The 27092-nt window shown below is 38.5% G+C and overlaps 1 protein-coding gene across 1 annotated transcript in view; it reads right to left on the bottom strand.

Annotated features, from left to right (window-relative positions):
* The window catches only part of TTN (titin), a 379890-nt gene that overhangs the window by 234995 nt on the left and 117803 nt on the right, over positions 1-27092 (bottom strand). The window contains exons 48-67 of the mRNA XM_078681496.1: positions 26760-27041; positions 26338-26616; positions 25961-26248; positions 25539-25817; positions 25155-25433; positions 24790-25068; positions 24370-24657; positions 23950-24237; positions 22231-22512; positions 19605-19883; positions 19205-19486; positions 18770-19048; positions 16767-17054; positions 15803-16081; positions 15421-15699; positions 15046-15324; positions 14445-14732; positions 13274-13561; positions 4772-5062; positions 561-848 (exon numbers count right to left, since the gene is read on the bottom strand). Coding sequence (XP_078537622.1) covers positions 561-848; positions 4772-5062; positions 13274-13561; positions 14445-14732; positions 15046-15324; positions 15421-15699; positions 15803-16081; positions 16767-17054; positions 18770-19048; positions 19205-19486; positions 19605-19883; positions 22231-22512; positions 23950-24237; positions 24370-24657; positions 24790-25068; positions 25155-25433; positions 25539-25817; positions 25961-26248; positions 26338-26616; positions 26760-27041 — 5664 coding nt within the window. The remainder of the gene's footprint in view (positions 1-560; positions 849-4771; positions 5063-13273; positions 13562-14444; positions 14733-15045; positions 15325-15420; positions 15700-15802; positions 16082-16766; positions 17055-18769; positions 19049-19204; positions 19487-19604; positions 19884-22230; positions 22513-23949; positions 24238-24369; positions 24658-24789; positions 25069-25154; positions 25434-25538; positions 25818-25960; positions 26249-26337; positions 26617-26759; positions 27042-27092) is intronic.

Here is a 27092-nt window from a genome sequence, read left to right as displayed (position 1 = left end):
ACTACACCACATACACGCCCCACTTTCGTGGTTGTTCAATTTTAGACAGCGGTAACATGAGAAAGAGGCTGGTGCAAGCTTCCCCCTGGCAAGAGCCATGGCACTTATATTTTTACAAATTAACCACTGGCTGTGAGGTAAACCCAGTACTGTTTGTGTTATTTAGTATATGGAGACTAGCTAATGTTTCGGACATGTTGGCCTTGCTCACAGCTGTAAAATTGTTAAAGTACTCCGTTCATAACATATGTTTATGTGAAGGAGTGGAACCAGCTTGTACCAGATGAAGCATTGTTTTAAATTCCATATGGGAGTTTCCCATAATTAATATGCAGCGAAGGTTTGTGGCGAATGCTATGAGGCCAATATAGAATTGCAATAACCGGATAAAGGATAGCTTATCACAACAGATATCTGTTCAGTTAGAATTGTGTTACATACAGACTTATTCTTTTAAAGAATTATTATTCATTTTACCATTGGGAATGTATTTTATCAGTTCAGTAAATGGTCAAACCTGATATCAGAATATTTCCAAAACAGCATCTCATGTCACTTACCTTTGATGGAAACTTTTGCTTTGGAAGTATCGCTTCCTGCAACATTAGTAGCTTTGCACAAGTAATCGCCAGAATCAGTTTTAACAACAGCTTTCAGTTCCATACTGGCTGTTCCCTTGATAAAGCTCAGCTTGCATTTATCTGATGATTTTATTTCCTTCCCAGCTTTAAGCCATTGGACTTTGATTGGCTGTGATCCCTGGACATGACAAGTCAGTAGCAAGGTCTCTCCTTCGGTTACCGTCATTGGTTCTAGAGGCTGATCAAACACTGGAGGTGTTTTGGGCTCTGGAATGGAAATGCATTCTTCCTTAAGTAACAAGTTATTGAGTGCTTTGTTCAACAGTAGAAATAGTCTAACATTGGTTGTCACAGTGGTCACATTCTAAATATGAATATTTTGAAAATGTAATGTATATCTTGATGTAGCTAGATGCCTTTTTTTAATCATGGGGTAGTCGATTATTTAAAACTGAACAATGTATTTTATGTTGATCCATGAAAAGGTGGCTTAGAACAATAAAGGATTTAAATGGTAAAGCTAGAGAGTGAGTGAGTGAGTGGATGGGTGTATGAGTTGAAAGGTGCATGACAACAGTATATTTCTTCATGTCTGCAGAAGAGTCATCAATTTTGCTGTGGCCACCCCCATTTTTTGACTGCTGGTGGTTACCTACTCTGAAAGTGCCTTGGGCTCTGCTAACCAACTGCTTTTCTACTAGTTATAAGTCTCTCTAAGGTCTTCCCGAGGTTCCTCAAGGGTAGGCTGCATTGATATAAAAAGCACATACAATAAAAGGGCTGTTTTATAAGCCCTGGTATGGAAATACAGCCAACGTCGTTTTTCCCTATTGTAGTGCAGCTAGCCCAAGAGGCTTACATCGGGAAGGCTTTATTAAACTTATTAAAGTCTATCTTTGCATTGGAGCTAGCTAGCAACATCAGCCGAGGTATTAAAACAGTGATCACATTAAATCCAACAACTTGCCAAAGTTAGATCTAATGTAATGATTATAAGAAAGTAGTTTTATAACTTACTATCCTGAAGTTACCCCAAATAGCCCTGTAGCAGCCTCTTCGGATTGGCAAGCCTTTGATAGCCTTAGTCAAGCTACTCTCTGAGTAGATGTGAACAGGCATGGGGCTGCAACAAAACAGCCATTTGGTTGTAGGAGATTTACTTCCTGGAGAGGAAGGGGGCTGTGGAGATGAGCTGGATTTCAAAGGCAGGAGAACTGATGTCATAGTACCTAGGCGACCCCCACTACCTTGAGCTCCACCACATGGGAGACCCCCAATTAGATAATGTAAGGGGTTGGAAGGGGGTGTAGTCAGCTGTAAGCCACACCTTTGGTTTGGGTTACACAGACACACACATCACGGAGAGATTTTCTCCATATTGATTGTTGTGAAATTCCAGCACCAAGTACATTTTGAGTCTAAAATGTAGGAAGTGGTAACAGCAGGTGGAGGTAACTTTACCTCTATTAATTGGATTGTCCCCTCTCTTGCTATTCCAGAATGAAGGATAAATATGGTATATGGAGCTCACCAGAACACTGTCTGAAACATCAGAAGAAGGACTGCCCTGATGGACCCCAAGACTGCACCACGGAAGGCTTGTATTAAAAAAGACTGCACCTGCTGCACTCTCAAGGCCCAAGAAAAGAAAGGGCTGTGCCTCACTCAAAGGAAAAAAGTGGACTCCCTGATCAGCAACAGATACATCAAAGCTGGGAGAAGTCAGCAGCAAAACCAAAGCGATGATCACCCCAGTTGATCAGTTACAACTGGATTTTTCTTGGGCCACGCAGGTGCATTGTGAGAAATTGAGTCCAGGCCCACAAGAGGCTATCCAGAGTGTCTGGACTGAGCTAGTAGACATTCATTTTCCCTAAAGACATCAAGAAACGTTTCAATTTCAAAGCTCAGAAACTTTCTGCAAAAATGTGTAGAAAAGCTCCAGGAGGGGGGCGGCTCGACATCGAGTCAAACCACCGTTGTCGACGCAGTGTAACTTTTTCCAGAGGCTCAGCGAGGCATCACGCTGCAGCAGGCTGCCACTGTTTAATTGAACATTGGATCCAAGAAGCCCAAGTTCCCGCAGATGAGCCAGTTGATCAGAGAAAAGCCCCAAGAAAAAGACAAAGGGACTCATTACGTGTTTAGTGTTCTTCAGCTGGGACCAACACTGCTGCGGTTCCAGGAAGACCGCCAAACCCATGGCACACCCACCCACCGAATTACGAGTTTAATCCAGGGCGTGCGGGTGGTGCTCACTGCAATAGTATGTTAGGGTCATAGGAGAGCTGGACAAGCATACCACCTCTGTGAAAGAGCCTGCAGCGCGTTCCTGCAGTGTGTGGCATGCACTGTGTTGTGCATGCCACTGTGCAGAAATGAAGGTGCAAATCCAGAGGGGCACAGCATGTGCTCCCCTGCACACACCCCCATGGCCAGATTGACTGGGGGCCCAGTTAGGGTCCCCTTACCTGCATTTCTGCCACCATTTCCATGGAGGTGTCCCAGCCATGTAATAGGCGGTGAAAATGTAGGAAGTAATATGCTCGGTGGTGCCGGCATCAGCACCGACAGCATATTCAGGCATTTTGAAGACCTCCACCGCAGTGGGATCCTTGATCCCGGCGAAGGTGGTGGTCTTGTGATGGTCCCACCACCACACTCATAATAGGACAGACAGGGGTGGTGGTCCGGCGGGTGGTGGTAGTCGGACCGCCTTTGGTGGTACAGCGGTCCCAGGACCGCCATACTCATAATAAGGACCTGAGTCCGAAAGTAAACGTTTGACCAGGACCTAGCCCTCATACTATCAAACACACTCTTGAACGTTATTAGCCTAAACATTGATTTTGTCCCGGTTCAGAGTAACCAGATGGTGGCGAGTAGCGCTTTAAGCTTTTTGGCGCTAGAATGCAAAAATGTTTATGTCATCTTTAAACATTCATATCTCCAGTTCCCTATATTAGATTTTTGTTGTTATGATATTGTGGTGAAAATACAAATATTCTCTATTTGTATTAATTTGTGGTGGATTTTTAATGTGTTGTGTCTTTCACCTATTTTATAGTTTGGTGATATTAAATGCATCACACTTACCTGTCTATTAAGTTAAGCCTGACTGCTCATTTGCCAAGCTACCAACGGTTGGGGAGCAAGGATTCATTTATTGAGACTTGACTGGACCTATTAGTGATTGTTGTATTATCACTGAAGGTGAATACCCCCACCTACCAATTACCCACTTTCCTACGTAGTTGTTCATCCATATCACATTATATTCTTTTGAATAGATAGTTTATGTAATATAACTCCAACAGAATGTCTATATTAACCTAATTGTATCCATTACATATTAGTTTGACATTATTGTTATGTAACACTTCTTGATGTGGTGGATTAAGGAGGAAGTGATTAAAGATATGTATTTGGTAATCTTGCAGTTAGATCACTAATACATTCTTGTAAGATTATAGGAATAATGTTGTAATATGTTTGGAAATCCCATTCATGCTATGGAGTTGCTCTCATACTTTCAAATAGAATCTCTAAGTAGATCGACTTGGCATACAGAAATATTAAGAAAATTTGGTACATCTTTTGTGACAACACTTGCCTTTGCTGTGTTTAGCAAATGGCTGTGGAAATAGTAAACATTCTACATTTTCAATATGATCAAAGGAGTTTGGGGTGAAGAGTTATTATGTCTGTTAGACCTGACTAATTTTGTAAAGCTCCACTTGGATCTTTAGATCATATTTCATTTATATGTTCTAATTTTATACAGTCAAACAGTTTTTTGCAAAATGTTTCAAAAAGATGGAGAACACACTCAGTATCAGTAACTAGTGAACACTGATAAAATGCTATTTGAATAAAACTTACTATGCAGAATCACATTTGTTATCTGTTTCACCTCTTAGTATAAGAAATATTTCTGCAAAAGTTCTAATTTATATAGTCTTTAGGTCTGTTTCATTGGCATTTGAGGTAAACAACTAGATAGATTTTTGGGGTGATCAGAATTGTTTCTTGATTCATAATATTTGTAAGGCTGCTTATGGGGTCACAAATGAATGCTCAAGAATTGCAATTAGGAGTGATAGCATGTTTAATCACAGGTTACTAGCTCTAGGTGTGTTTGAGGCAAATAGAGGAAGAATATCTACAGGCAAAACATAATACAGATGTACCTTTAATCACAATGGAAGATGTGCAGAGGACACTTCCGGCTTCATTCGACACTTTGCATGTATATAACCCAGCGTCTGACTGGCTTGCTTGCTTGATGCGCAGAAACACAACATTGTTTTTGAAGGATACTTCATGGTTAGGAGTTTCTTCAACCTCTAGGTTGTTTTTGAACCAAGATACAGCTAATGGCTGAGATCCGGCCACACGCCCCTCAAGTGTAAACATGCTTCCTTCAGTTTCTTCAACTGCTTCAGACAACTTCTTAGTAAAGGTTGGTGGTACTTTTCGTTCTGCAAAAGAGTGTTCAATACAAATGATTTTGTCATTTAGTGTCATCAACATACGTGGTTTTTCAGGATATTCCTAAGCATGCAAATAAGCATTTGATCTTCTTTTGCATTAACCCCTTCGGGGCTGATGACGAGCTCAGCTCGTCATGAGCGTAACCTGCCGTACGCTCATGACGAGCTGAGCTCGTCATGTAACGCGGTAATTTTGAAATTGCCGCGTACAGCGGGAAAATGCACCGCATCGATGCGGTTAAGGCATACAAAAGTAAAAGGTATTGATTACTGGGTTACACCTGTTAGCAATCTATGGTTAGAATCATCACAACTGGGAAAACCCTAACGCTTTTCCTAAAGAAATTATATTAACATGAGGATCTCCAAATTTACATGGGTCAGGACGAATAATCAGCAATGCTATCATAAAGGCCCTGTATGCTGTCAAAGTCATGAATCAAATTTGTGCATGGATTTATAGGAGGGCATATGTGATGGGCAGTATTACAGAGGATTTATGTTTGCAATGCAGATCATCAGTCCTAAGGCAAGATAATTTGCAACCTTCTGTTCGTTTCTTAACCCAAAGCTTCACAACAGGTATTTGTATATGAAAAGAAATTATAAATGTGAGGGTATATAATTTAATCTTTAGGCTAATGGCATTTGTTCATGTTTTCTGATGCTATCTTATATAAAGACATTTAGGTGTGAATATACAAATGATTATTAATTTAACAGCTCTTTATTATGACTGACTCATTGAAGAGGCTCATGAGTATAGACCATAAGAAACAGCACCTGAAACCACTACCTTTTCGATAACACATCTATCAAGACCTTCATTAGCATATTGAATCCTGTCATAATAACCATTAAACCATGTATGTACATATGTTTGTGCAAAGGTGTAAATGTTCAGCTTACCATCTTATAGTCTGACCTTTCATATTTCACTTTTTGTCTGGTTTTTCTGAATTTCTTCTAAATTCTGTGCATTATTTTGTACTCCTGCGAGACTCCCGGGTACTCAACCATCTAGATATACTTACATTTTAAACTTTAATTTCTCAAAAACTACAGACCAGATTTACAACAAATTTCTGCTTTCTACCAAGTTTGGTACACTCCGTTCAAGCACTTGGGCTATAGCGCTTTTCAAAAATCCCTATGGAAATTACATGGGGAAATTGTGTTTTGGGACACCCTCCTTTTTTCTCAGCCCATGCTTAACAGATCATCCTGAAACCTTTTTATGGGAATGTTTTGTGAAGATTCATCAAATGGCGAACCAAAAAATCTATTCCCTATAATAACTTGGGGGCTCATTAGGATGGCGGACGGACCTGCGTCCGTCCGCCACCCTATAGGAGGAGGGACCGTCCGCAGGGGCAGCGTCGGTCCCTCCAGTGCAATTAGGATTTGACCGCCAGCCTGGCGGTCACATCCTCAATATTTAACATTGCGGCGGGTGTTGCTTGAAGCAGCACCCGCCGCAAGGTTAAATATAAATGCTTAGCATTTGCATGCACAAAGTGGCAGGCACCGCGCGGTGCCTGCTGCTTCGTGCACGCAAATGCAGGGGGGTACCATAGGTACCCCCCATGTGCACCCCCCACCCCCCCACTCACCCTGGGGGCCCGCAACGGGCACCCAAAGAATTCACCGTATGCCTTTCCACGGCGGAGAATCCGTTGCGGAAAGGCATATGTTTTTCGCCATCCTAATATGGCTGGCGGTGTCTGATAGATACCGCCAGCCATGTTAGAGCTTCTCCGCCGCGGTCGGAAGGCGACCGCGGCGGAAAAGCTGCGGACCGATTTTGAGACCCACCGCCATCCTAATTTGGCGGTGGGTCTTTTGTGCCTCCCCAGCGGTTTTCCCGCATCCTCCGGGCCGGCGGTGGCTTCCGCCGGCCCGGAGGATGCGGGAAAACCGCGATCCTAATCGGCCCCTAGGTTCTAACCATAACTACACTACTGTGTGTATTCGGACACTGGAGGGTACCTGGGTGTGTTCTTTCTTTGTGTGACACTGATTGCTGGATTTTACGGGCTGCTGCCGCCCAACTGCCTCAGAGTACCGGAGGTAGGACAGTTATATATGAATATATATACATATACATATATATGTATGCATATATATGTATTTATATATGTATATATATATATATGTGTGTGTATATATATATATATTTTGTTTGGTTTTCACAGAAAAAAACAAAGGTTATAAGGATGTTATGGTTGGGAAATAGAATTTTAAAAAAACTTACAAATTAAATAAAAACACAAATGTTACAGGGACGTTATAGTTAGGTTCAGACTGTACACACACACAAAATAGATATTCAGCAGTTACAGTTATCTATAGTTATCTATAATTACTATGACTCATGCTTTAAGGTAAATATAACTTTCTCCCTTGCCACGCACAGGTAATTACCCAGATATTACATCAGCCATTACATCTTCTATGACATCATTGATAATACCACTGCAACATTTGCAATGAAATATTGATGAGAAAACTGTGATTGGCAGGGGTGCAAGATACGGTTACCTTAGGGCACAAGTTATAGTTTCTCGAGATACCTATAGCTGCTGAATTTTTATGGTGTTTTGTGTGAAAGTTGAACCTGACTATAACATCACACCTGCCTTTGGGTTTTAGTGAATATACATATATTAGTGGTTAGCACCAATCCTGAAGTCAAGACAGGTACAAGTTGGCTAACAGATCACAAAGGTTTGATCAGGTGCTCTTCTTGCAGGGCATGCAAGTATGAGATTAACAGAACTACTTACTGTTCTCCATTCAAGAGCCAGCCCTGTAAAATCGATAAACTGTTGACCTGCAAATCAGAATTTGCTGTCTATGTGCTGGAGTGCTATTGTGGACTGCAGTACGTTGGCAGTACGAAACTGCAAGTCCACAAGAGAGTGCTCCAGCACTTAAGGGTCATCACTAACTCTGATGTGACCTACCCAGTGGCACCCACTTTAAAGAGTTCCATGACAATGACTTGGACAAATTAAGATACTTCATTGTGAATGCCGTGCTGACACTTAGACATGGTGGAAACAGGGAGGCCATTCTCAGACGTTTAGAGACCAAGTATATTCTGGAATTAGATTGCAAAAGTCCTAATGGCCTCAACAAGACAGAGGATTTGCACACATGGTTGTAAAGAAATTCGTACTCATATGTCCTACATTTTTAACTGATCTCATCTATATCAAATTCCAGAGTCAAATATCATGAGGATAGTAGCAGATTCTCACCTATCCTTGTAGGAAAGCTACTTCACTTTTTTTTATATATCTCTTTCACTTTTTCTTCTTTTTACCCTGTTTCCTTGTCCTTTCATGCTACTAAGGTCGTTCCGATCAGGCCGTCCTTGGTATGCTAGGTAAACCTAATTGCACACCACCACTTAACATGCTGTATCTGTGAGGTTTAGAAACAGGTACTGCATAATTTTAAACATGTTTACACTAACTATGCACTTTTTGCAAAATCACGTAATAGGGCATAAAACAGGAGGTTGCACTCCCATAGCAGTAATATGTCCATTTACATGTGTTAGGTAATAAACGGCATTAGGCTTTGAATCTTCTTCCATCATCAATGTACATAGGACTGATTTTTTAACCATGTGTAAGTTTACCTAGGTGTATTTATACATGTATTATTTGTATTTTGCACATGGTTTTATAAGTAAATAGAAAACATTAGCTGGTTGCTGTGCATTAGGCTGGGAACTAGGTATTAGTCTATGATTACATTGCCAAATTGTATTTATACAGAAACAGATGGTTGCCATATGCCATTTGTGAATAACAATATTGAGTTGTCAACATTGAATTTTTAATAATGTTTTTACTAAGTATATTACCGTCATTGTATTTTACAGGTATTATCACGTATTTGGCACATGTAATGGTAAATATCCACATCAAGTTGAGAGTCACTGTGACTGCTGTAGAGAAAACAGACAGGCAGTCTGTTTTCCCTTTTTTTGGCACCTGGCACTTAAAATTTTATGGTAACTGGTAGCACGTCATGTGACGCATCATGCCGGCAGAGCACGATTGAAAAATAAAGAAAAAAACCTGCACGAAATAAGAGGTGTCCGTTCCCTTTCTGATTCCAGGGGCAAGGGATTGTGAAGAAAAGGTGGTGTAAATATATATATATATATATATATATATATATATATATATATATATATATATATACATACATATATATATATATATGTAGATATATATACTTACACCACCTTTTCTATATATATATATATCTATATATATATATATATAGATATATATATATATATATTTACACCACCTTTTCTTCACAATCCCGTGCCCCTGGAATCAGAAAGGGAACGGACACCTCTTATTTCGTGCAGGTTTTTTTAAAATATATACATATATATATATACATATATATATATATATATATATATATATATATATATATATATATATATATATATATATTATATATATATATATATATATATATATAATTTTTTTTTTTTAAACTGTGTTCCAAAAAAATAGGCGGAGCTCCAGGATGTGACTTCAAAATCGCGTTTTCACAAATCCCATCACCATGCTATCTAAATATTGTTTCTCTTATCATATCGCTAATATTTCTGGGAGCTGTAGTTTACCATTGTGGTAAAACATCACATTACATGCTTTTATCACAAAGCATTCTGGGATTTACAGTGTTCACCTGTAGTGGCCATCCATAATAGTGATGATTCATTATTATGATATTCATACCACATGATATACTCTTGTTACAAAGCATTTTAGGATTTGTCATGCTAATTGACATATCCATTCATCTTATAGAATGAATTGTAGCAAAAATCATGTATTTATTTTCACCCATTGCTACACTCTAGTGGTTTATTGGCATACTACTTTCTCCTTGTTGTATGCCTATAACCCACCTTCCTGCCTCCCCAATTGATATCAAATGCCAGTGCTTTTACCATCATGCCAATTAGAGGCCTCCAGTTCATTCATGTAATGACATTGACACTACTATTTTTTTCCTCATTTATATTCCACCATAAATCCAATAAATTGCATATGTTAAACTGTTAAACATACTAAACAAGATTTTTCCCCCAAAACACAGCTGAAATAAACACATTCTTCTGATGAGCAAATCCTCTCCGCAGTTCATTACAAACAGTTCCATTTTCATAAATGTACATGCAGTTCCTCGTCCTGGTGAAGTGCATATGGTGTCTCTGTCTTGTATTTTATTATTATGTATATGGAATCCAATTGTTTTAGAGCTTTTATTCTGCCTCACTGGCATTTGGTGGGAGAAACACTATTTAGATAGCATGGTGATGGGATTGGTGGGAATATGAGCAAGACCATTGTCATAATTTTTGGATGCAAGATTAAATTAAATGGTAAACTTAAACTCACAATGTGCAGTGATGCCTATTTTGTTTTGAAATTAAATCACAGGAGTGTTTTTTTCCGAGGAGGATTGACCCTGCCACTAGGAGCTGTGTGTTGTTGTGCACACTAATCACCTTGTGAAAAAAATATAGTAGGCTTTCCTTTCTGGCACCTGGTCTGGGCCTTTCAGAACACACTTACAAACAAAAAGGTACCAGCCAGATGCAAAACCTACGTGTTCCAGCCTGGGGATCCCAATGTCTAAAATGTTAACAAGACTAGGCTCAAACGGCGTGTACGAAACAATCATGATCCAAGAATTTACCCAAACAGAAAATATATTCCTTTGAGTTTCTTTAAAATGTCAGTTTTATTTGTAACCTGGCTTATTCAAAATTTAAATATTTTTAGTAGCACTCATGCTTTGGATAGATATCTAAATCCCCCAAGCTACACGACCAGAAACAATTTGAATATTCATATTTCACATTTTTGGTTGCAACAAAAACTCTAGTAAGTTTAGAACATGGCAAGAAGGAGTCCTTATTATGAAAAATTGGAATAGGTGCACAAAATCAGGGCAAATCCATCTGCACCTTTTTTGCTTTTTTGCATAGGTGCACAAAATCAGGGCAAATCCATCTGCACCTTTTTTGCTGTTTGTGTAAAGGAGGATGGAATAAACACCATTTCAACTAAACATGTCATAAATTGATTTCACACAAGTTTTAAGGTTTTTATGTGGTGTAGACACTAAAAAGAAAAATCTATTTTCTCCAGTTTTTATCACTCAAAACAGTGTGATTTTCGTTGACTATAATTTCCTTGTTAAAAGGTTGGTTGCACCAACAAAATTATGTAGGGGCAAAATAATGTGTTATATTAGTTCTGCAAGGGACCCAAGGTTAATTTTCTCAATTGTGTCCTGGTGAAATAGCCCTTGTATAATGCAGACTGGTAACATGTTGAATATGGTTTACAAATATCTGCAGTCATAACTGTAGTCAAATTTTGTATACAAAAATTTTGACTTTATATTTTTAAAAGAATTTGCCCATTTACAATATTACACCATGTGGATTCAATATTATTTTCAGTAAATTTGCTCCTAAACATCAGAAGTAGAGTACAAAAAAGTGATGGATGGAATGCTTGAATTAATCTAAGCCGCTTGTAACTAATCAGGGCCGCATCCCAATCCATTGTTATTTTGCACACCAATTCACCTCAGTTTGGACCCCGCCATATATAAATCAGTCTCAACCGTACTCCAATGGGAACCAGAGGTCGAATTGGGCAGGATCTGAGGGGCACAACGTGCTCATACATTTTTCATTTAATAAAAGCAGTTACCCTACTTTTTGTGATAAAATAACCATCCTGGGACAGTTGGAATGCTTCAGCTCAAGTGTAAGGGAGGGAGTTTCCTGTGCTGTGAAACCGAGGGTGTGACATAGAGCTAAAAAGGAAACAAGCCTTTTTGCCCAGGTGCCTGCTTGCCTGAAAGAAATGTAAATGTGCACATTTCGATAATCTGCAAATTTAAAGGCTGCTCGGAAGTGGGTATTAGCTGCAATTGATGGAATAACTTGAAGATTCCGGATGACAAATATTTATTCCTTTTGAGTGACATTGCAAGGTTGTTACCAGCTGAGCTGTGTCAAACGTTTGCTTTTGCGGGACAGTTATGAAAAATATATCTATATTTTGGAAGCACATTTTTATCTTTTTGCGCATTTTTCAGCTGCCTATGATATACTATGTGTACTGCAAGTTTAAAATAATGACTTGAAAATTCCCAGGCTGGGACCTCGTAGCACTAAAAATAAATAAGTCACTATCTCTCACTGCACCAATCTGAATTCATCTGTTTGGCTCTTTGACACGGACCTCTACAGTGTATTAACTAATAGAGGCTTCATAATGTATGATAGAGCATTTCCCACTGGCAAGTTAACTTGCATTTATTTTTCATTTTAGCAGTGCTTTATTATATATGTAATTACCTGAAAGAAGTAGACCAAAAAAGATACAGCATATATTGTTTCTTTTTAGCCACGTATTTGAACCCCCCCGGCTCACGGATACTGCCCACATTGCACGCAGCATCACAATCCCCATACTTTTTTATGTACTCCGACCACTGATGGAAACAGTCCAGTCCTAACTACTAGGCCAGGTCCTCCGTCAGATGGTAAACACTTCTTTAAAAATTGTGAATTCATGGGCATTCTCAAAATGTTTCGAAGGCACATTACTAAAAAGATGCAATCACTCATTTTGTCTTGTGAAGACTGTACCCATAACCTTGGTGTAAATGGGGATAAACACTACCAAAAAGTAGTAGGGATGTGGTGGAACAGGTTAACCATGGGTACAAATGTATACACCATGGATAAAAAGAACACAAAGCTTGCAAGGTCAATTGCACTTGGATGTCATATTTATACATGTAAATATGCACTTTTTACTTCCATGCAGAAGAAACCTATTTTAAGGGAATAGCCTGGAATACAGAGATGAATTCTGAAAATACTATTGGGAAATAAGCAACTGCAACAGCTTCCTAGAAACACTACTGTTATCCTGTGCTTATTCCAAATGTCAGAAATATATTCACAAGTAAATTACTGACTTTTACGAGAACTAGCCTAATGATCATCATACATAAGTACATACAAACCACTGTGATAATAGTGTTCGCAATAAAAGGAGCATGCATTTGTTTTTTACTATAATGCTTTCAACATATAAAATATGTACTTTTGGTATTGATTACCTTTCACCCGAAGTTCAGCTGCACAGTAATCCTTTCCGACTTCATTCACTGCAGTGCAGGTGTACTGCCCAGAGTCTCCCTTGTCTGCCTTTAACACTGTGAGGTGGGATGTATTTTCCAACTGGCTGATTTTATAATTTCCACCAGTTCTGATTTCTTTGTTGTCCTTGGCCCATGCAACTTTAATTGGCAGAGTGCCAGTGAAGTGGCATTCAAAATCAGCTGCTTCTCCCACCGGTATGTCAATAGGTGAAAGTTTGACATCGAAGAAAGGAGGCTGTCGTCCTTCTAAAAATGAAAACAAACTAAGCATTACTCGCGGCCAGGCTTTCCTAACGACTCGTTTGTGTGAGGCCCAATGTGCTTACAGATCATGTGAGTCGGGAACAAAAGTTTGTCTTAGGGCTGACTACATCTCCAAATAGGAGTAACCTATGCTTTCAAATGTTATTCATGAAAGTCTGTTATATATCAATGATTTAAGAATGCTTAGAGCAGGTACGTCTATAAGATAAGTACTCTTGTTGTACTTGTGGGAATCCCAGTGCGGAGGGGAGGGAATGTGCTTAGAGAAATTTCATAGGAATGTGGTGTAACTTATTGATTCTCACTAATATTTTCCTTTCTTTACCACACTTCTTGACACGCTTAAGTTACATAAGTTAGAATTTGGCAGTTGTAGACTTAACTGCTTTAGATAAGTGTAAAGTGTAAGAAAGAAGACTAACCGTCTGTTTTTCAAAGGGTGGGTGGGAAAAACGGGACCTTCGAGAAACATGTTTACGTGAGAAAAGTAAGAATAACTAATGTTAATTTAAAAATGCGTAAATATCCCAGCTCTAATCCAGTGCATCTTTACACATATTCGCAAAATACTTGGATCTCGATTTTTTAAAAGGTTGGAGTGTCTTATTAGTGAATTCCAATCACGTAAACCTATTTCCGTAGACAGTCTTATGTTACACTTGTTTGGGAAGAGACAGTTAGTGATTATCGCAAGAGGCATAAGTTAATAGACGACATAGAGAGTTAAGAGAGTTATAAGTTACACATATTTTTCTGAATTAGCCTAATGCTCTTTTCCTGCGAATAGGAAGTAGTAGTTAAACTAAATAAAACAAATAGGTGAATGGGTCTAAACTAAAATAAAATGCATTGATAACCAACAAACCTGTGAGAATGAGCTTGGCACTTGAGGAAGCAGTTCCAAGAAAATTGGTAGCCGTACAAGTGTATTGGCCAGCAGAACTCTTCTGAGTTTGCCCAATCAGTAGCGTGGCTACATTATCTACGTATGACGTCTGCACATTAAGAGAGTCTCTCAAAAGAACCCCATCTTTACTCCAAGACACATCAATTGGTTCTGAACCACTTATTTGACATTCAAACGTAACTGACAATCCAACCGTTTCCTGAATGTCCTTCACTTTTCTTACAAATGAAGGTGGAAGTTGTCGTGCTGTAAAAACAGAAATATGAAACGTTGAAGCTTACTGGAAGTTTTCTTATTATTGCTGAGTACTGTAATAGTTTTGCAGGAAATGTGCCACAGCATTGAAGAATATATAAAAAATTGAGTGAGTACGCATCAGTGACAGCATAGGTAAACTTTTCAACAGCCAACGCTGCAAATAAATCTTGGCAGACAAATGAAAAGAATTAGCATTCATCAAAAAAGATGAACTGGTGCATACAGGAACATTTTAAATAATGATAAATGTATAGTAATGTAAACAGTAAATTGCTTAAAAAAAGACGGTAAAATAAATCACCTTGAACACTTATTTGGCATGAAGATGAAGCAACTCCAACACTGTTTTCGGCTTTGCATATGTAATCTCCAGTGTCAGATAAATGCACTTGGCTGAAAACCAGTGTAGCCACATTATCCTTAAAATGCATTTTGTTTGTAGTGGTTGGTCTTATCTTTGTATCACCCCTGTACCATGATACTGTAATTTCTGGAGTTCCTTCTACTTGACATTGCAGAGATGCGGAATCTCCAACAGTTACTTCCATGGGCTCCAAGTGGGTGACAAAAGATGGTGGTTCTGTTGGACAAATGATGAAATAGTTGTGTTAAATACAAATATAGCTTCACTATTATCATTAAATGAAGATGGAAACATAAGCTAAAAGACACACACCTATGATCGAAAGGTAGGCATGACAAGAATCTTGTCCAACCTCATTCTCAACTTTGCATACATATTGACCATCATCCTCCTTTGCGCTGTTGAAGATTTCCAGTATGCAAGATTTTTCTGTAGTGATCAGATTGCATCTTTCAGACTGAGTGATGTTATGACCATTCTTTTGCCATGTAACTGAAATGGGACTTGTTCCAGAATATGTACATTCCAAAACAATGGACTTTCCTGTCTCTACATTGCAATCATTCAGTTTCTTCACAAATGATGCTGGTTCTGAACAAAAAAGACAAATAAGGGAAAACTCATTTAATGGCAGGTATTCACTGGAAGGTGGATACTGAAAAAAGTAAGAGGAATAATGGTTATAAGGACCAACCTTTCACAAAAAGATGTGTTGTGCAAGAGTCTTTCCCATCATCATTAGTAACTTGGCAAGAGAAGTCCCCACTTTGAGAAACATCCACACTGTAAAGCTCCAGTGTTGCGAGAGAATCTTTCAAAGAGATGCTGCAGTTGGTTCCAGATACCAGTTCACTGCTTCCTTTAAACCAGTGGACCTTGAATGGTGGTGTTCCTCTGATGACACTTGTAAATGTTATATTCTCACCAGGTAAGGCTTCTTGAGGTTCTGGTTTCTTTACTATAGTGGGAGGTTCTAGATAGACATAACGAAAACAACAGGTGTGAATTTGACTTTTCATTGTTGGTAAATCACTTTATTTTTAACTAGTACAAACTGGCCCCCTATCAGCAAACAGTATTTTTCCTGTGATGAAAAGATGAAACCCAGGCTCCTCAAAAAAGAAATGTTGTTAATAACACAGAACTGGATGGAGCTTGCAATAAATATCTGATCGATGGAGACAGGAAGGAGGAGGGAGTGAAGAGTGCATGCACATTTGAGTACTTTGGCAGAAAGGCAAGGCTCAGTGACAATTGTGATGTATGAGGGCATACAAAATGTAACACATGAAGATGAATATGGTTAGTTTTTATTGGATTAATGGAACAGGAGGCCACTAGGATTCTGCATTATGAGAGTTGGGGCAGTTGTGTACAATTTGTATATGTATGGGAAGTGTTATATTACATGCTGGGGAGACACTGAGCAAGATCTTGCTAGGTTTGAAATGGGACTTCTTGCCAATGAACTTCAAAAGCACCAGGTGATATTTTATGTTTTACACTGCAATAGGTAAGAGTGGGCAGTTTTGTAAACCGGACAAATTATTTTTAATGCTAGTTATACCATGGCACATATGTGAAGATTTCTGTTTAATCATGTGGGCTGATTGACATTGACTGCACAAAAGTATGTCAGTCTTTTATAAGTGACTGACCTTTTATTGATAGAATGGCACTGCATTCATCAGATCCAGCTACGTTGGTAGCTTCACATGAGTAATTCCCACCATCTTCTGCTTCTAGTGAGTTTATATTCAAAGAACATGTGTTGTCTGTTAATGTGGCTTGATGTTTTTCTCCACTGATGATTTCACTTCCATCATGAAACCAGGCAACTGAAATTGGTGGTGATCCAGAAACTTTGCACTCCAGGACAACTGAAGAGCCCAGCAACCCATTTGTTTCCTTTAGTTTTCGTGTAAAAGAAGGTGGAATAATCCGGTCTACGTGACAAATAAGGCGAAAAGAAAAAAAGAGTAATGAAAGATAAGCAGCCAAAGATATATTCTTTGACACACTGCAAGAAACAACACTCTGTACACAAGCTAGTTCATGCCCTCTGTGCCACTGCTCAAAATGCGCGACACTGAGCATTGTTTCAGTCAGGACAACCTAATGCACCAAGCTTTCCTGCAAGTAAACACCAAGCATTGCCCAGCAAAGACTTCATTTTCTAGTCCTAAATTAAAAGACAAATCCCTGGAGATAAGACCAATCCAAAAGGTACCTTCTTAATCATGTTGTCACACTAGGATCAAGCTTTAGAAAGATTAAAGTAGAATAAGAGTCCCACAAGGATATAAACAGACGTCTGACAAATCACGAAATATGAGGTACTCAAAACTGTCTGTTAGATTTGGGTAGTTGCTAGGATGAGATGAAGTGTGGCAACCAGTGACCTCAAGAGAAGCAAGAGCTTAACAATGGCAATTTAGTTGTGCAAAGCTTATTTGAACTTTGGGGCTTATTTATGAGCCCTTGCATCACTTTTACGCCCCCGGGGCATCCCTTTTTTAGTGACACACCGGCAGTGTAAAAAATGTGCCATGTTGTGTCCTATTTACAAAGTAAAGCATCTATGCAGATGCGTTACTTTGTAAACCCCTGCGCCACATTATACCTGAGCCAGGTATAATGTATGCAGGGTGTGCGCTCCGCCTCAGAAAGCCTCGTAGAAGTGGTGCATTGAAATCTATAAGATTTCAGTGCGCCACTTCAAGGATGCCATTGCTTCACTTTCTTATGTCACTCACAGAAGGCGTAAGCTTGACGCTGGCCCTTTCACAAGGGGTTTGTGAAAATACACACCCCTACTCCTTAAATTTAAATAATTGACATTAAATAAAATCAAATAAATTATTTTAACAACTGAATTAATTTAAATGCTGTTGTATTTACCCAAATTATTTAGTTGCATCTTTATAGTGGTTATTTTGAAGTAGCACCCAATTAATGTCGTGGGAGTCCTCATAATGATTGTTTCACTTATGTGAATTGTTTTTTCATATACCCACAAACCCCAAAACACAAGTTAACTCACAATATTGCCCAAAGTATTTGTTGCCAAAGCGTTCATTTTCATTTATAGTAGGCCTATTGATGAGCTGCCTTCCAACTGCCAGTCTATATAAATGACTATTCTGTTATACATAAATATGATATCCAAAATCATTAACTTTAAACGTACTCACGTAATGAGATTCTGAATACATACAGAATAGCATATAGAGGTCAATGGCACACATTGGGTGTATTTAGCTCTAAATACATTGCACTCCATTTGTAATAATTGGCATCTTGCAACTAGGTTGGAGTTGCAGTTCAGAAAAAGAAAGACTATCCAAGAGTTGTGGATTAACAGACATTCATATCTACTCATTCGAGAACATGTAGGAAAATCCTATACACCATGATCAATGACCCTAGGTTAATTTTGAAAGAGACAAAAGCACAGAGTGGGTGTATACATTCAATACAAAGGTGAAAGATAGGATAAAAGAAACCAGCCCAGAAAATTCTAGGTCTGCATTATTTGTGGATAAATGTATTTTGTAAAGTAAATGTTTCTCCCGAAAAGATGCATAAGATCACATTGTATTTGCCTTTGTAATAATGTAACACAGAAGAGTATGATCACAAAATAATCAAGCACACTGACCTAGTACTTCAACGGAGACAGTGCAGCTGCTTTTGCCAACATTGTTTTTCACCTCAAATGTATATTTTCCACCATCCACCCTTCCAGTGGAAAATATTTTTAGTGTGGACACTTTGCCAAAAAAGCTAACTTTGTACTTGTCATCACTGGATAGTTCTTTTCCATCCTTAAACCATTTGGCAATAAGTTCTGGAGTGCCAGCTACAGTGCATTCTAGTGCACAAGAATCGCCTGCAGTAACTCGTGTGGGTTCTGGTTTTTCTACAATTGTGGCTGGTTCTGAAAAGGAATAAAAGGCAAATCGCTTAGGCATATCTTCAAAAAGATCTTACATGTGAACGTTATGGTAATGCATAACCGAACTACAGATTTGTGAAAAAATGCACATTTACACTGAGAAGATATAGCACATATTTGATTATAGTTTTTACCAACCTAAAACTGATAAAGTAGCAAAACATTCCTGCATCCCAGCATCATTTTTGATTTGACAAGTATATTTTGCTGTGTTGGATGGCTCCGCATTTGCAAAGTACAGTGTTGCAATGTTGTCGGAGTAGGAAATGCTGATATTTTCGCTTTCTCGAACAATCTCCTCTTTGTCTTTCAGCCACAGAACAGAAATTGGTTGAGTGCCATCAATGGTAGCCTGGAATTCAGCTGGTTCACCAACAACAATAGAGATGTTCTCCAGCTTCTTCACAAACATTGGTGGTTCTGACAAAGAAAGTACGAAGTTGTAATGCAAACATAACATTTTTTATAAGAGTGACATGTTGTTAAGAAAGTCATAAAGCACAAAGAGAAATTGGACTGGGGAAACCTAAGTACTAACCTTTTAATTTTATGGTGCCGATGCATGTGTCGCTTCCAACATCATTACTTGCTTTGCACTGATATTCACCAATGTCCCCAGCATCAACTTTAAGAATGTGAATGCTAGCAAACAAGTTCTCAGAGATAATCTTGAATTTCTTGCTACTTTTAATCTCCCTTCTGTCTTTATACCAAGACACTGCAAATGGTGGAGTACCCTGTAACTCACATTCAAGGCTGGCATCCAGACCTTTAAGAGTCTCTAATGGCTGAGGTCTTTTAATGAACACTGGAGGTTCTATAAGAGAAGAAACAAGAATTTCATTACTTTTTATACATGAATATATTTTGAAAATCCATTCCAGTTACAAGATATTGAAAAATGCAATCTTTGGAGCCTGGGTAGTAGTAATGACGGTAATGAAGACCTGTTCTAATTGTATTTAAGACATCTGTACAGCTGCCAGGCTATATAAAAGCGATATATTTCAGAAGGTTACGCATATGTTAAGAAAAACAGAGTTAGTTATCAAATCATTATTTACAGGCAAAAAAGAAGAAAGCAACAGTTCTCAAATGGATTTGCAGACAAAGATTTCTAATATTTCAGCAGCACCACAGAGGACGGTGTATACACTGTGAGTCTAGACTCTTCTGTGTAACTATGTGCATTCATTGATTTAAAAATGCAGCACATGTTAAGATGGAAAATGGAGCTACATATAGCTTAATGAGAAATATTTCCTAAATGGTAATAATATAAAAAAAAAATTGATTAGTGATCTATGTTTAAGACACATGTATTTTATTTTTCAGCAAACAGGTGATAGTTGAGGAGATATGTTGATATCATTTCCTGATGGATTGCCACAAAAGCTAAATTTAACATTTCAGCTGCTACTCTTCGGGTTTATTTTTGAGATGCTGACTGTTTCTTATGGAGAAAGAATAGTTTTATTTTAGACAATGAGATGCATTTAGAAAGTCGCTCATTGCTAAAAGCCTGACTACCAATCAGTAAATGAAAATGTGACTACTTCATCTGATCGGAGAGGTCTTGGATTATCTTATTTTATAAAATGGAAAATGTGTAGACATCCTGTTGGCTAGTCAATATAGAGAAAGCCAAACAAGTCCCTGAAAGAAGTGGGATAAAATATGTCTACTTAGAGCTTTCTTAGCATGAACATTTCTAAAAGGCAACTGACTGAAATAGCAGGGTAGTGTATTATTGGTAAAATACAAGCAGGGTTAGAGTGTTGTATTGAAATCCATCAATAGTAAGCAACATGTTTAAACCCTTACAGTTTTCACTTTTTTGTTACAACAGATTTCCTACGAATTATCCAGTTTTTCACAGTCACGACTTTGGACTTGTCTGCAGTGAACAAGTGGTAAATTCAAATGTCCTAACCTTACTCTAACATTAAACATACAATTAAGTCAACACTCAACCCTAAAATTAACCCTAGGCCTCACCTGAACACATAACCCTAACTTTGCCTCTTTTAATGATTTTCCTTTAACTAATTCCAAAGTACTTCAATTGCTTTATTTTTTGTTATTATATTATAAAAAAGTTGTCAATGTTTTAGTTTATTTGTAAAGCTATTCCTTTGAATGAGTTTCATTGTAATGACCTAAAGTCACTCAAAGAACTTTAGCTCAGTTACTTCTACTTGCATGCAGGCTGCAAATGTGGGGATGAAAGGTACCCAAAGCTGCAGTGCTCCTCAATATGCACATTGTGCATGTGAGTGATGGGAATAGGCACAACAATTTTTTACAGTACAAAGAGCACTTACTTAAACAGCCATGATAGAGCGAAAGCCTTCCTACCCATTGGCTGAAGCTGACAGTCAACTAGGCCAAAATGAAGGGGGCAGGGCCACAGGCGAGGAGGCCTCCTGGCCCAGCATTCCCTTGCCTTTAGTGACTTGGTTCCTGCTATGCTGCTGTCTCCTTTCTCTTGTCACAGACCTGAGCTTGGCATTGGAGCTGCAACGGGGTACACAAAAGTTCTGTGGCAAGCTCACACTGAATTTATGCTATAAATTGTGTAAAGTTTATTTCACCCATTATAGGGAAGGAAAACCGTGTTATACCTTGAGTCTCAAGTAAGCTCCCCTTCAGCAGACTGACATTTGAATAGTTAATTAACAGGTTAAAGGTATTTGTTGACAATAAGCACTCCTTTATCCTTTAAGATTTCTAAACTTTTCTTTATCAGGACCAAACTTTACTCTTGTAGTATTCACAAATTCCACCAGTATTGTAGTGGTAGAAATGTAGACTTCAGCCAACACAAGTCATGTGAGGTTAGAGTATTAATAGCCCTACAAGCCCACATGAGACTTTCAAGCAGATGGACACCATTGATCATTGAATACTGAGTGATAACTGCTGACTAACAGAAGAGGCAGATAGGATTAGCCTTTACCTAATTAATCTATTGTGATAAAATTAGTTATGCCTTAATGCAATGTGAGACCAATTCATGCTTACAATGGTTGTTATAAAACTACAGGTCTGTTTAGGAAAGTTATTAACTTCATGTAGTTGGTTGTGATTATTCTGTGGATTAATGAAGTGAAAATCGTTTAATATTTAATATTTTAAATTAAAGTTGGGGAATTCATTCTGACCTTTAACTTTCAAAGATATGCTGCAACTTGCTTTTCCAGCACTATTGTGGGCTTCACAAGTGTAGTCACCACTGTCTTCAATGTCGGCATCCGATAATTCAAGTACTGCCAAAGATTCGACAAAGGACATTCTGTATTTTCCACCAGCCTGAATCTCTGTGTCGTTTTTGTACCACACAATACGAATTTCTGGAGAGCCAGTGATTTTGCATTCAAAACGATCGGAATCACCCTGCTTCACAATTCTTGATGCTTCCAGCTTCTTTGCAAACCTTGGAGGTTCTATAAGATCAAGCATAATAGTTATTCAATTGAATCAGCAAAGGTTGCATTGAGCCAAAGAATAGCAAGGTGGCAAATTATTAATGAAAACCAAATCCACATCAGAAAGCCACACAAATATATAATCGAACTGGAAATAAGACTGAACGAATCTAAAGAGGTTTGTTTAGATGTCAGATGAAATTTAAAGAGAAGATGCCTGTCATTGTACTGTAAACAAATGAGAAGAGGAAGTGTTGAACATTTGTATAGTTATTTAATGCAAATATATGACACGGATTTGCTTTTGTCATAAAGTAAGATCTGAATTATTTTTAAACCAACATCATTCCATATTAGATTTCAAGATATAAAATTAAACTGAGTGCCTGACCCCCCCACACAACCTTAAATATTGACCAAGCACTTCAGATTTACCACTAAAAAACATGCCAATGCAATACACTTTCCACGTTTTACACACAATTCTAATACTTTCAGCCTTAGTTTCAGACATTTAGTAGACTAGGAAACAAGTCATAATCAAAGATTGGAAAAAATACATCAGATTTGAATAAGAAAATCATTTTATATGTCACATATCATGAACCACATCCAGTAGGGCAGATAAAGATTGTTTAGCCAATAAGTTGGATTGAAGAAAAGATTTCGAATTCAACAAATGGCTCAATGGTAACCGCAGAGCTGGCATATGAATTTTTATGTTGGGGACGAACCACACCAATCAGTCCACATGCCTCAGGCTACAAATAGTCTAAACTGAAGACAAGCAGGCAGGCCCAGGGTTGGGACAGCAAAGGCATTCACCTGAGACAAGAAGCAGATTGCCATGGGCACAGCTGGAATACATTTAGTTTATTTGGGGCTTTGTTGTTGTGCAATTATAACTACAAAAACCAAGGTGAATAACTGGTTTGGTTTTTAGAATATTTATCATCAACACACAACCAGTTCCTTAGGCTGGCCCTTATTCCAACAGGTTTACACTTCCAGGAGCTGTGCCCAATATAAAATATTGCACACTCTAATTGTTTCAGTATGTACAATGTTTTAAAAAGATGGTGATGCATTTCAACAAGAATGCAGCTTTCTGACAGAATACTCACAAGGAACCCATTATTTAACCTGATTCAACATCCACTTGTTATTAAACAATGCACTTTTTTGACTGAATGCCAATTTCACAACTAGGTTGAAGCATACAATGACATACAGGCACACACTGATAAATTGCTAGAATGATAAGAACTGATATTGAAAGAAGTACGAGCTATTAAAGAGGGTATACATGCACTTCTGGCCAAATCTATTATTTTACAGGTTTTAAAATATAGTTTTTGTTATAGGCATTTACAAGTCATAATCATTACCTTACAACTACCCTTTTCCTCATTGAAATATTTGGAAAATATGTTTTTCATAAATATAGATAAATACCTTGTACACCAAGTTGGGCTGTGCAAGAATCTTTCCCAATGTCATTGCTGGCATGGCAAGTGTATAAGCCAGAGTCTAGCTTGCTCACTTTCAAAATCTTCAAATGTGGTCTGTTCTCCACGCATGTGATCTTATAGTTTCCACCTGGACGGATTTCTCTGTTGTCCTTTGCCCAAGTGATCTTAATGGGCTGTGTCCCAGTGACATGGCATTCAAAATCAACAGCATTACCGATGGGGGCATCAACTGGGACTGGTTTTATGTCAAAGAAGGGTGATGTCTTTGGTTCTGGAAATCAGAAAGAAGACCACATAGTTATACCATGCTCTTTTCACAATGTCTAAGAAATGTGTTTTTGGGGGACGTTTCAAAATAATTGACATGAACACTTTTCTTGGAAAGATGGAATTATCAACAAACCTGCTAAGATAAGTCTGGCACTACAAGAAGCAGTTCCTATAAGATTGGAAACCGTACAAAAGTACTGGCCAGCATGGGTCATCTCAGTTTGAAAGATCTGAAGAGTTGCGATGTTGTCAATAAAAGATGTCTGCACATTACTGTCATCTTGTAAAAGCATATCATCCTTATACCAGGAGACCTTAAGAGGTTCAGACCCATTGACCCGACAATCAAATGCAACTGGTAAGCCAACGGTTTCCTGAATGTCCTTCACTTTCCTTGCAAATGAAGGGCCCACTTTGCGTTCTGAAAGAAAATAAGTTTGAAAGAAACAATAACGTACCAATGAATTACTGATACTGAATTTATCTTTGTAAGACTACTGTTTCGTTGCAGGAGGGAACAGGAAAATTATTTTTAAAATAAAAAAAGTTTCACCTTGCACAGATAAGAGAGCCTGTGATGAATCAGATCCTACAGTGTTTTCCACTCTACAAATGTATTCACCGCTGTCATTTTTATCCACCTTGTTGAACATCAGGGTAGCCACGTTGTTCTTAAAGTACATCTTATAGGCTGGAGTAGATCGCAGTTTGGTGTCCCCTTTGTACCAAGACACTTTAATCTCTGGTGTTCCCTCTACTTGGCATTGGAAGGAAATGGAATCTCCTGCTGTGACCGCCATAGGCTCCAGGTAAGTAACAAAGTAAGGTGGCTCTGAAGCATAAAGGTTTATAATGAGCACAAACAATCCGTATAATGGAAAATACATAAAGACTGAGTAAAATAAGAGATTAACACACCTAATATTGACACAGATGCTTTGCAAGAATCTTGTCCAGCCTCATTTGCCACCTGGCATGTGTATTCTCCACCATCACCCCCGGTGCTGCTAAAGATTTCTAGTATGCAAGATTTGTCGGTGGTGGTTATACTGCACTTTTCAGACTGTGACACTTCGATGCCATTCTTTTTCCAGGTCACCATAATGGAGGGGGTGCCAATATAGGTGCACTCCAGAATTAGGGGCTTCCCCTTTTCAACACTGCAGTCATTTAGTTTCTTCACAAAGGTAGCTGGGGCTGAAGAAGAAGGAAAACAGGGTCAAAATGACAACACCTTAGATAAATATGGCCCAAGAGATGGGTGTTTACGAAATGTGAACTGAAATAGCTGTAAAGACGAACCTTGCACAAACAGATGTGTTGTGCATGAATCTTTGCCAGCATCATTAGCTACAAAGCAAGTGTAATCTCCACTTTGTAATGAGTCGACATTATATAACTCCAATGTGGCAAAGGAGTTTTTCAAGGAAATATTGCACGTGCTTCCCGGTAGAAGTTCACTGCTTCCTCTAAACCAGTTAACTTTGAAAGGCGGTGTTCCTCTAATGACACTTGTAAATGTCACATTAGTGCCAGGTAACACTTCTAAAGGATCTGGCTTCTTCACAAAACTTGGTGGTTCTGAGCACATAGACAGACAAAAAGAAAAAGAAAAGATACAACTCAGATTTTGTCCATACAAGATTAAAAGGATAGCTGTAGAGTACAGGGAGACATTTTGAAAATGTCACCACTTTGAAGTTGCTTGACCACATTTTACTAACCTTGGACAGTCAACGTTGCACTGCACAGATCAGATCCAGCCACATTTGTAGCCTCACAAGTGTAATTTCCAGAGTCTGAAGATTCCAGTGTATTCACATTCAAGACACAATTATTATCTACAAATGTTAGTTCGTATTTGCCTCCACTAGTGATTTTGTTTCCGTTTTGATACCAATCAATAGAAATAGGTGGTGAGCCAGACACTTTGCAGTCCAAACGAATGGATGACCCCAAAACACCATTGATTTCTTTCAATTTTCTTGTAAAAGATGGAGCAATAATTCGGTCTGTGAAAACAATGCAACATAGAATTTTTAAAAGAAGGAAAGAACATAGTTAAAAGATACTGTAAGATTTAAAAAGTATAGAAACCAACCTAAGACTTCGACAGACACAGTGCATGCGCTCTGGCCCACGTTGTTTGTCACCTCAAATGTATATTCCCCACTATCTCTCTTGTCTGCAGAGTGGATTTTCAGGGTTGAAACTTTGTTGATTAAACTAACTGTATACTTTTGGCCACTGGTCAGCTCCTGCCCCCTCTTAAACCACTTAGCAGTGAGTTCGGGGGACCCAGCCACAGTACACTCCAAAGTGCAAGTATCGGTAGCTGTAACCCTGGTTGGTTCAGGCCTCTCTATAATTCTTGCAGGTTCTGTAATGAGATGCAAAGAGTAATCATATTTAACAGTTTAAGACAGGTCAGCAGAAAATAGCTCCTAAAGACAAAGCGAATTGTGCGTTATTCACATGACCAAATTTGCAATTATGATCTCAATATGCATACTGGTTACCAACCTAGAACAGATAAGATGGCAGCACATTCCCGCATGCCAGAATCGTTTTTGACTTGGCAGATGTATTTCCCAGCAGTAGATGGTTCTGATTTTCCAATTTGAAGAGTGGCAATATTTCCCACATAAGATATTCTGATATTGTTGCTTTCTCTAACAATGTCTCCTTTATCTTTTAGCCACAATGTGGAGATGGGTTGGGAACCCTCTACGGTCGCTTGCAGTTCAGCAGGCTCCCCAACAAGGGAGGTCACATCACTTAGCTTCTTCACAAATCTTGGTGGCTCTATTGAAGGGAATATGTAACTAGAGTAAGTATGTAACTTTGCACAAGAGG

The sequence above is a fragment of the Lissotriton helveticus genome, chromosome 3_1 (assembly GCF_964261635.1).
Source record: "Lissotriton helveticus chromosome 3_1, aLisHel1.1, whole genome shotgun sequence".
Classification (NCBI taxonomy): domain Eukaryota; kingdom Metazoa; phylum Chordata; class Amphibia; order Caudata; family Salamandridae; genus Lissotriton; species Lissotriton helveticus.
This window is presented reverse-complemented; position numbering and strand designations above follow the sequence as displayed.